This window comes from Muscardinus avellanarius (genome assembly GCF_963383645.1).
Source record: "Muscardinus avellanarius genome assembly, chromosome: 21".
In the NCBI taxonomy this organism is placed as follows: Eukaryota; Metazoa; Chordata; class Mammalia; order Rodentia; family Gliridae; genus Muscardinus; species Muscardinus avellanarius.
This window is the reverse complement of record NC_137807.1, coordinates 24547830-24559322: the sequence shown is the minus strand read 5'-3', so window position 1 is coordinate 24559322 and position 11493 is coordinate 24547830. Positions and strand designations below refer to the sequence as shown.

At 53.3% G+C, this 11493-nt stretch overlaps 1 protein-coding gene across 1 annotated transcript; it reads right to left on the bottom strand.

Moving 5' to 3' along the window:
• Positions 1-2800: 2800 nt before the first annotated feature.
• Positions 2801-11493, bottom strand: YPEL1 (yippee like 1; the record flags this gene model as incomplete). Its single annotated transcript, XM_080717825.1, has 6 exons — positions 2801-2890; positions 4654-4762; positions 6142-6185; positions 8166-8449; positions 11286-11423; positions 11475-11493. The coding sequence occupies 6 exons, from the start codon at positions 11491-11493 to the stop codon at positions 2801-2803; spliced, it is 684 nt and encodes a 227-aa protein (XP_080573951.1).

The window sequence follows — 11493 nt, the reverse complement described above, 5'->3', positions numbered from 1 at the left end:
GTCTCAGCCTCCCAAACACTGGGATTACCTAGCTTACAGCCCATCGAGGATCCTACCTCGGTGGTGTCACAGGCCTTGAATCCCAGTGACTCTAGGGGCTAAGCCAGGATCACAGATTCAAGGCAGGCCACACAGCAAAGTAAAAAGAGCCAGGCAGGGTGTGGCACTGTTCTCGGGCACTCCTAGTACTTGGAAGGCCCAGGCTGGAGGGTGACAGGCTCAAAGACAACCTCAGCAGCACAGTGGGACGTTCAGCAACCCAGCAAGAGCCTGTTTCCAAAAACAAAATAGGGTTGGGGTATAGTTCAGAGATTGGGTTCCATCCCCAGTATCACACACAAACAATAAGTCATGCCAAATTGCTGGGGCTGGACTTGAACTGATTTTCCCGTCACAGCCTCAAGCCTGGGAGCACAGGCCTAAGCCACCGCCCAGCTCTGGCTAATGGCGTTCTCTGGCCCTGGCAGCGAGAGCAGCCAGCCTCTGCAGCCCTGGCCTCAGAGGAGCCGAGGCGCCAGGCAGCCCTCTGCTCCCGGCCTTGCACACATCTGCCCAGACAGTGAGCGCCATGAGAAACAGTAGCTTGACATCAGAAGCTTTTTCTGGTGGTACCAGGAATAGAACTCAGGGGCTTTCTACCTCTGGGCTACACTCCCGGACCTATTTTATATTTGATTTGGAAACGGGCTCACTGAGTTGCTGAGAGCCTAAGCAGCTGAGGCTGGCTTCGAACCTGCGCGATCCTCCTGTCTCCGCCTCCCAAGTGCTGGAATTACAAGCGTGCGCCACCATGGCCAGCTCATCAAAAGCTTTATTGAGGATCCTCAAGGCTCAGGTGGGTGCCACCCAGGCACCTGAGCTTGGGGGCCGCTCCTTCCCTAGGCGGAGCTGCTGTGCCTCTGGCCAGCCTCCCTCAGCAGTGACGGCAGGGGCAGCCAGGTGCTTGGGTTTAAGTGTAGCTTTCTAGATACTAAAACCACCTGGCCTTGCAAGGGCCCAAAGAGGTCATCGGGCAGAGGAAAATACCCTGGGAACCTCCTCTCGGCCTCAGCACCCGATAGGAGCCGGAGCCAGGGCAGAAGTGCTGTGCAGATGCCCACAAAGCCAAGTCGTGCCTAGGGCAGGGGCGCCGTTCTGGGGCTGCCGCTAACGCGTTTCTGGATTTACTTGCAGTACTAGGGATTGAGTTGCGTCCTGGGCCGTTCTACCTCTGAGCTATGCGCCCAGCCCTATTTTTATGTTGAAATAGGACCTAAGTTAATAGTCTCCCTACTTGGCGGAGGCTGTCCTCCTGTCCCAGCCTCCCAAGTACTGCCTGTACGGATGCATTCATAACCCTGGCAGCACCTCCCACTGTTCTCAAGGAAGAAGTTAGTTTAAATAAAAGTCACGGGACCATATTTATTGTTGGGTGATTTAAGAACATTCCAGCACTTCACCAGCATCTGGTATGGTCTAACGCTGAAGCCAGTGCACGGTCAGTTCATTTAGTTTAAAAGGAAGCTTGTGTTTTACAGAAGACCAGCACAAAATGATAAAAGTTTTGTTGGTATCTACTACAAAGACAAAAATACAAAAGCCGTAAGAGACTAATAAAAAACTTCATTCAACATCGTCACAAAAAAACAATACAAAAACCAAAGTGCTCAAGTCAGAAGAGCAGTAAACTTGCGCAGCACGTAGAACGCTTTAAATAGGATCTTAGTATATACAAAAATGGTCCTCAAACAGCGGCAGAGCTGGGCCTGAGCCAGGCTGCCCGGGCGGGCAGCTCCCGGGCCATGAGCCAGTCTGACCTTCAGCTCTCAGAGCCAGGCAGGAGCGGCTACCCGGCAGCCTCAGGGCGGACGGCGGTCTGCTCACCTAGCGACGCAGGGCCGGCCGAGAGCCACCTGAGGAAGCATGGTGGGCGCGGTGGCCCCGGCACACCCTGCACTGGGCACCCCACGCCCCCAGGTTCCAGTCTGGCAGACACAGCGCCTGGGGCTAGGGATGGACGGGGGTCTCCCTGTCCTTAGCGGCCTGCCATAAGGCTGGCTTGGCACCTGGCAAGGCCTGCCCTTTGCCTGCCTGCGGCGGGCTCGCCCTGTGGAGGACCCAAGTGTCTCTGGAAGTGGCTAGTGTTCCCTAGCCGCCATGCTCTAAGCCGGCCATTCCCTGCAGAGACCGCAGGGCCCTTCATGCCTTTCCCTTGCCACGGTAAACCTGGCTCACAACGTCATCTTTTATGGAAACAAAAAATCAAAACAATCTGGCAAATGTCAAGTTGCATACTTTTTCCTGCTAGCTCTGGCTCTTATATTCAAAAACATCTTTTTCTTCAAGTACATCCGGGGAGACAGTGAGACCCCCCCACTCCCGCGTGTGGCCACAGCTGGCCTTAAACCAAAACGTGTCCATCGGAAACAGTTGCAGGGGTCTCTGTTTTTGAACAGGCTTAAAAAACACCCTGGTATTTAATTTGCCGTCTGCGTCAGGCCACGGTCAATTGAAATCTGCAGAGGAATAGCGGACGCACGGTTATTTTTAAGAATGGGGAAAGCAGACACCACCCGCCCCGGCGCTCGGGAGCTGCGCGGGGCGGGGGGGGGGGGGGAGAGGCAGTTACAGGGCGGGAGAGGCAGTAACTGCGCAGGCGAGCCATCAATTGGTTAATTCTTTCTCTAGAACTTGAGAAGTTAGAAAAGGATCATTGCAAACGTCCAGCAACGACCATATACATGGTGGACGGGATGCAGACGGGCGGGCGCCTTACCCGGCCTGTGGGCTCAGAGCTCGCCGGCCGCGTCTCGGGGCCGCCTCACGCCCAGCCGTTGTCCTTGATCATGTGTGCCAGCTCCAGGATGAACTTCCCTTCCTTGTACTTCTGGCTGCTCTCGAAGGCGTGCTCCTGGGGGAGAAGGGCCCAGGGCAGAACAGCCTTTTCAACTAAAGTACTTTTTTTCCCCGGGTCTGGGGATAGATCCCAGGTTGGGGCATTCAACCTCCGAGCTACACCCCCTGCCTAAATTTTTCTTTTTTCTTTCTTTCTTTTTTTTTTTTTTTTGCGGTACTAGGGATGGAACCCAGGGGCATTCTACCTCTGAGATACACCCCTAGCCCTATTTATTATTTTGAAACAGGGTCTCACTTAATTGCAAAGGGCCTTACTAAGTAGCTGAGGCTGGTTGTGAACCTGGATCCTCCTGTCTCTGCCTCCCGAATGCTGGGATTACAAGCTAGTGTCACCATGCCTGGCTTTTATTCTTTATTTTGAAACTGCATCTGAGTAAAGGTTGTCCGCGAACTGTGATCCTCCTGTCTCAGCCTCCTGAGTGCTGGGATGACAAGCGCGCCCACGCCTGCTACTTCAGTCCTCTTTCGTGTGTGCTGGCGCTAGGGAACGGACCCAGGGGCATTCTACCTCTGAGCTACCCCCAGCCCTATTTTTCCGAGAGATCAGAGATGGTCAGAAGTCAAGGAAGGGGTGAGCAGGTGGCCAGGACCTGGAGGACTCGAGCCAGGAGGGGTGCGAGAGGCACCTTTAAAATGGGAGAACAAGAGCCAGCGTGGTGGCGCATCTTTTGTAATCCCAGACTTGGGAGGTTGAGAAAGGAGGATCACAGATTCGTGGCCAGCCTCAGCTACTTAGTGAGGCTCTCAGAAACTTAGTGAGACCCTGTTTCCAAATAAAATAGAAAAAATGGGTCTGGGAGTATAGCCCGGAGGTAGAAAGCCTCTGGGTTCCACCCCCTAGTACCACCAAAAACAAAAATAGGGTTGGGCTGGGCATGGTGGCTAACGCTTGCAATTCCAGCATTTGGGAGGCTGAGACAGGAGGATCATGGTTCACGGACAGACAGGCCCTTTGCAACTCAGTGAGACTGTTTCAAAATAAAGAATAAGAAATAAGGGTATAAGCCGGATGTGGCGGTGCAGGCTTGTAATCCCAGCATTCGGGAGGCCGAGACTGGAGGATTATGATTTGCGGACAGCCTCAACTAGTGAGGTCGCCCGCAACTTAGTGAGACCCTGTTTCAAAATAAAGAATAAAAAATAGGGCAGGGTACGGTGTAGCTCGGAGGTCGAATGCCCTGGGCTCCATCCCCAGACCTGCTTAAAAAAAAAAAAGAGGGGTGTAACTCAGAGGCGTTTCCGCCCCTGGGTTCAATCCCCAGTATTGCAAAAAGAAAACAGAAAACAACAACAAAAACCAGGAGGTACGGCCAGGCGTGCGTGCTGGCACACACCTATAGCCCAGTACTTGAGAGGCTGAGACCAGAGGGTCATAGGCAGGTTCAAGACCAGCCTTAAGAGCACAGCAGACTCTCAGCAACCTAGTGAGACTCTGTTTCAAAACAAAACATAAAAAGGGCTGGGGTGAAGCCCTCTGCAACTCAGTGCGACCCTGGAGTATAGCTCAGAAGTAGAACGCCCCTGGGTTCCATCCCCAGTTCAGCAAAAGGGGGGGGGGGCTAGGGAGTGTAGCTCAGATGTACAACACCCTTAGTTTTAACACCCAGGACAAAACTCTGTTTTGAGACAAGGTCTCCGCTGCCCCAGCTGGCCTTGAGCCCGGGGTCCTCCCGCTTGGCCTCGCGTCCTCTGACGGGAGCGCTGCCCACCGGGTCTGGGGCGGCCGGAGCTGCGAGGTGGCGCGCTGGGGGCACTCACGTATTTCCAGCCGAGCGTGGTCTTGCAGTTTCCGCAGTAGATGTCGGCGACCGCGTGCAGCCCGGTGAGCAGCACCCTCTCCTCCGCGGGGCCGCAGCCCACGTTCACGCTGCAGGACGAGGGCTGTGCTGGGGCCACTCGGACCCGCCGCACGCCTCCCCGAAACGGGGACCCCCCAGGCAGCCCTGGCCTTCTCGGCACCCCCTCCCGCCCGCCCCCGTCTTTAGTGGGGACATCTTCTCTTGCTTTGCAGTGCTGGGGAGGCCCCGGGGGCTCACGCACGCTAGGCAGGTGCAGTGACGTGCGTGTGCTGACGGAGTACAAGAACCTCCCGAGCTGCACCTCCAGACCTTTATTTTGAACAGGGTCTCAAAAAGCACTGAGGGTCTCCCTAACTTGCCCAGCCTGACCCCGAACTTGCTGACTGTACTGTCTCAGCCTCCCACGTACTGGGATGACATGTGTGCACCACTATACCTGCTCAAGAATGACATTTTTTTTCTTTTTTGTGGTGCTGGAACCCAGAGGCTTTCTATCTTTGGGCTCCACTCCCAGACCTATTTTCTGTTTTATTTGGAAACGGGGTCTCACTGTTGCTGAGAGCCTCACGGAATAGCTGAGTCTGGCTTCGAACTTGTGCAATCCTCCTGTCTCAGCCTCCCAAGTGCTGGGACAGCGTGCACTACCACGCCTGTCCAAGAATGACATTCTATCTCCCCACAAAAACTTGAACATGGAGCAGGGCATGGTGGCGCACGCTTGTAATCCCCGCGCTTGTGAGGCTGAGACAGGAGGATCGCACAGGTTCGAAGCCAGCCTCAGCTACTTAGTGAGGCTCTCAGCAACTTAGTGAGACCCTGTTTCCAAATAAATTGTAAAATAGGTCTGGGAGTATAGCCTGGAGGTAGAAAAACCCCTGGGTTCCACCCCCAGAACCAGACACACACAAAAAAGAATAAAAACAAAATAGGTCTGGGAGTGTAGATCGGAGGTAGAATGCTAGAATGCTCTTGGGTTCCATCCCCAATATTGAAAAATAAAAAAAACTTAAAAAGGAGGCTGGGACCCGGGCGTGGTGGTGCACGCCTGTAATCTCAGCATTCAGGAGGTGGAGACCAGAGGATCATGGTTCATGGACAGCCTCAGCTACTTAGGCCCTTTGCAACTTAGTGAGACCCTTTTTAAAAAACAAAAACACTAAAGAATAGGACTGGGAATGCAGCTCGGAGGTGCAGCGCTCCTGGGGGGGCGCAGGGGGGGAGCGCTCCTGGGGGCGCAGCGGGGGCAGCCCTGGCTCATCCTCAGCACCACAGAACCAGGCACAACGGTGCTTCCAGCAATTCTGAGAGGAGGAGACAAGGCCCAGGGAGGCCCTGGCTGGGCCCGAGGCCGCAGGGCACTTCCCGCACACACCCACCCGACGCGGAGACAGCGCAGCAGCTGTGACAGAAGCCACCACGTCGAGGCTCGCTCACAGCCGGTACTCACACAGAATTGAAGAGGTAGGCTCGCCCCTGGCTCCCCTGGAAGGACTGTGGAGAAGGCAGCATTAGAAGGCCGCTGTGGCGAGACACGACTCGCGGCGAGCTCCGCGTTGTGTGGTGTTTTTGTTTTATACTGGGGATTGGATCCAGGGGCATTCCACCCCCAAGTTAAACCCCCAGCACTATTTTCTTTTCGTGTGTGTGATAATGGGATGGAACCCAGGGGCATCCTACCTCCGAGCTACACCCCCAGCCCTATTTTTTATTTTTATTTTGAAACAGGGTCTCACTAAGTTGCGGGGAGCCTAGCTAAGTAGCTGAGGCTGGCCCTGAACCTGCGATCCTCCTGTCTCAGCCTCCCAAGTACTGAGATTACAAACATGTGGCACCACACCAGACAAAAGTTTGTTTAAAGTCACAGGGAGGGAAGGAGGAAGGAAGGGCCAGCTGGGTACAGTGACATAGGCCTATAATGCTAGCATTAGGGAGGCTGAGACACAAAGACAGCAGGTTCAAGGCCAGCCTTAGTCAGACTCTTCAAAAATCTAGTGAGACTATTTTCTCTTTTGCAGCACTGAGGGTGGAATCCAGGGGCATTCTACATCTGAGCTACCCGCCCCCCCCACATCCCTATTTTTTCTTTATTTTGAAACAGGGTCTCACTGAATTGCAAAGAGCCTAAGTAGCTGAGGCTGTCCGCGAACCGCAATCCTTCCTCCTGTCTCAGCTTCCCAAATGCTGGGATTAAAAGCGTGCGCCACCACACCCATGTTTCTTAATTTTCTCACCACTAATTTTTTTTTTTTTTGGTGGTACTGGAGGTAGAACCCAGAGGCTTTCTACCTCCGGGCTATACTCCCAGACCCATTTATATTTTATTTTGAAAACAGGGTCTCACTAAGTTGCTGAGAGCCTCACTAAGTAGCTGAGGCTGGCTTCAAACCCGTGCAATCAATCCTCCTGTCTCAGCCTCTCAAACGCGGGGATGACAAGCGTGCGCCACCACGCCTGGCAGCACTGTACTTCTGAGCTACACGTCCAGCACTGTGTGTGTGTGTGTGTGTGTGTGTGTGTGTGTGTGTGTGTGTGTGTGTTACTGAGGGTGGAACCTAGGGGCTTTTCTACCTCTGGGTTATACTCCCAGACATATTTTTTTATACTTTATTTAGAAACAGGGTCTCAATAAATTGCTGAGAGCCTCACTAAGTAGAGGAGGCTGGCTTCAAACCTGTGTGATCCTCCTGTCTCAGCCTCCCAAGTGCTGGAATTACAAGTGTGCACTACCATGCCCGCTTGTCCAGCATTATTATTATATATTTTTTTGGTGGTACTGGGGTTCCTGGAAGCCCTTCTGCCTCTGGGCTATACTCCCAGACCTATTTTATACTTTTTTATTTTTGGAAACAGGGTCTCCTAAGCCAGCGCGGCTGGCTTTGAACCTGCGCGATCCTCCTGTCTCTGCCTCCCAAGCGTGCGCCACCATGCCGGGCTGCCCTGCACTATTTTTATTTTTATTTGTAAACAGGGTCTTGCTAGGTTGCTGAGGCTGGCTGGAAACCTGCAATCCTCCTGTCTCAGCCTTCCAAGTCCTGGGAATAGAGGCAAACATCACTATGTCTAGCTTTATTTTTATTTTTTATGTGGAACTGGAGATAGAACCCAGGGGCATTCTACCTGTGAGCTACACCCCCAGCCCTATTTTTACTCTTTATTTTGAAACAAGATCTCATTAAGTTGCGGAGAGCCTTACTAAGTAGCTGTGGCTGGCAGCGAACCTGTGATCCTCTCTCAAACTCCCAAGTACTGGGATCACAAGTGTGCCACCATACCTGGCTTTGCCTAGCTTTATTTTTAACTTTGAAACAGGAACTGGCTAAGTGTGAGGTTATCCTTGAACCTGCGATCCTCCTGTCTCAGTCTCTCAAATGCCAGGATGATAGGTCCATTAAATGGCCACATTTAACCCGGCACGAATCCCTCCCCGGCACGCGCGGTCAGCAGCATGGGTCGGGGGCCTCCGGCACTCGCCTTGGAGATGAGCTCGTCGTGGCTGGCCAGGTGGGCTCTGCAGTGGGCGCAGCTGTACGTGCGGTGGCATGTCGGCAGGTAGGCCTGGAAGGTCCGGGACCTGGTGATCCTCACCATCTCTGCCGGGCACTCCGCACTCAGCTCAGCGCTGGCACTGGAAGAGCTGCGGGTCTGCTGGACTCTCTGGCAAAAGCAGCACTGGAAAATGCACGCCAGAGCCGTCGTCGTCTGGGAGAGTGTGTGGCACTGTCCACACGGCGGGCCCGAGAGAAACACGCCAGGACCTGCCAACCAGTCAGAAAAGTGCCGGGTTACAGCAGAATGACAATGCCAGGAGGATGTGTAGGCTGAGATTCCCACAAATGAAGGCGGCCGGCTGCGGCGCGCGCCTGTGACCCTGTACTTGAGAGGCTGAGGCAGGAGAGAAGGTTCAGTCGCCAGCCTCAGCAATTCAGCAAGGCTCTCAGCAACCTAGCAAGGGCGTTTTAAAATTTAAAAATAAATTTAAAAAGTGCTGGGGAGGCCGGGCATGGTGGCGCACGCTTGTAATCCCTGCGCCTGGGAGGCTGAGACAAGAGGATCACGCAGGTTCGAAGCCAGCCTCAGCTAGATTAAGAGACCCTGTTTCCAAATAAAATCTAAAATAGGTCTGGGAAGCCGGGCATGGTGGCGCACGCTGGGAGGCTGAGACAGGAGGATCGCACAGGTTCGAAGCCAGCCTCAGCTACTTAGTGAGGCTCTCAGCAACTTAGTGAGACCCTGTTTCCAAATAAAATAGAAAATAGGTCTGGGAGCATAGCCCGGAGGTAGAAAGCCTCTGGGTTCCACCCCCAGTACCACAAAAAAAAAAAAAAAAAAAGGTCTGGGAGTGTAGCCTGGAGGTAGAAGGGTTCCATCTCCAGTACCACACACACACACACACACACACACACACACACACACACAAAAAAAAAAAAAAAAAAAAGTGCTGGGGAGGCTGGCGTGGTGGCGCACACTTGTAATCCCAGCATTTGGGAGGCGGAGACAGGAGGATCTAGGTTTGCAGACAGCCTCAGCTACTTAGGCCCTCTGCAACTTAGTGAGACCCTGTTTGAAATTAAAGGATAAAAAATCGGGTTGGGGGTGTAAATCAGAGGTCGAATGCCCCTGGGTTCCATCCCCTGTACTGCAAAAGAAAACAATAGTGCTGTGGAGCCCGGTGGATTACACTTGCAGTGCCCGTACTGGTGAGGCGGAGACAGCAGGGTGGCAGGTTCAAAGCCTCTCTTAGCAAGACTCTCAGCCCCCTGGTGAGTCCCTGTTTCAAATGAGAAATAAAATCGGGCACTGGGTGTAACTTGGAGGTTGAGTGCCTCTGGGCTCAATCTCCAGAGCCTAACAAACAAAAGAATAAGATAGGCCTGGAGGAGCAGCTCAGAGGTAGAATGCTTTAAAAAAAATAAAGCCGGGCGTGGTGGCACATGCTTGTGATTCCCGCGCTTGGGAGGCTGAGACAGGAGGATCACACGGGTTCGAAGCCAGCCTCAGATACTTAGTGAGGCTTTCAGCAACTTAGTGAGACCCTGTTTCCAAATAAAATAGAAAAATAGAAAATAGACCTGGGAATATAGCCCGGAGGTAGAAAGCCTCTGGGTTCCACCCCCAGTACCACACACAAAAAAATAAAGAAAAAAATAAAGAAAGCCTGGCGTGGTGGCGCAGGCTTTTAATCCCAGCACCCGGGAGGATGAGACCGGAGGATCAAGGTTCATGGACAGCCTCAGCTACTTAGTGAGGCCCTTTGCAACTCAGACTTTTTTTGTGGGTCTGGGGATGGAACCCAGGGACATTTGACCTCCGAGTTACAACCCTTGTCCTACTTTTTATTCTTTATTTTCAAACAGGGCCTCACTAAATTACAGAGGGCCTCGCTAAGTAGCTGAGGCTGTCCGCGAACCGCATTCCTCCACTATCAGCCTCCCAAGCGTGGGGATTACAAGCGTGTGCCACCACACCTGGCTGAGACCCTGTTTCAAAATAAAGAATAAAAAGTGGGGCTGGCGCCGGGCGTGGTGGCGCACGCTTGTAATCCCCGCGCTTGGGAGGCAGAGACAGGAGGATCGCGCAGGTTCGAAGCCAGTCGCGCGCGCTGGCTTAGGAGACCCCGTTTCCAAATAAAAATGTAAAAATAGGTCTGGGAGTGTAGCCCGGAGGTAGAAGGGCTTCCAGGAACCCCAGTACCACCAAAAATAAAAAATAAAAAAACCAAAATTTAAAAATAAGATAAAATAGGGCTGGGGGTGTACCTCGGAGGTAGAATGCCCCTTGGTTTCATCCCTAGTACCGCCACATAAAAGTAAAAGTAAAAATAAATAAATGGCCAGATATGTGTAGCTCAGTGATAAACTACCTCTGGGCTTAGCCCACAATACCACACACACTAAAATTCCACCACTGCTCCCCCAAGAGCCCACAGCTGGGGTGGGAGAACCAATGTAGGACTTCAAGGCCCATTCCTAGGAGGACCTGGCACAGCCAGGGGCACGCAGCAGGTACTCAGCAAACACGTTACTCCACTGCAACACAGCAGAGGCTACAGGCGCTCCGCGGAGGGGAGAGGACGGCTTGCTGAGGCAAAGCACCTGGGAAGTTCCCCAGACGAGGCAAGACCAACCTGAGCAAGCGCTGGACAGGAGCGGGAGGAGCCAGGGCGGGAAGAACATTTGAGCCACAGCTGGCTAAGGCTGGCGGGTTCAGGACAGAGAAAAAGAAACTCAACTGAACCGAGGGGCTTCAGGTGGGGAAACTGATGTTCTCCACAGCCATTACCTAACTAAACTCCAACTGTGGCTTTCTTCCCAGCCTAGAACTCAGCACAGGATTTGGACCTCAAAGATGTCAACCAGCAGCCGGGCCGGGTGGCCCACGCCTGCAACCCTAATGCCTGGGAGTGAAGCTCAGGAGTAGAACCCCCAGTATAGCAAAAAAATAAAAACAAAAACGAGGGAGAAGCCCACAGGTAGAATGCTCCTGGGCTTACTTTCCAGCAGTACCACAGAAAGACAAAACCGTAACAACAGAATGCCAGCCCGGGGGAGGCGGGCGAGGCTCCTCCTCGGCTCCTCCTCGGCTCCGCAGGACCCGGGCCGCGCTCCTCATCGAGGCGCTCCTCCATCGTCTTCACCTGGCCAAGCTGGAAAGCGCCCCCGGGGACAAGCATCCCTTTGCTGGAGACATCTTTTGTCTTCTCTGCCTCAAATGCAGGGCTCCCCCCCTTCTCTATCAAGGGGAGAGGGGAAGAAAACCCCAATCACTAGACCTCTAGTTTACTTTCGGAAAACCTTGTCAT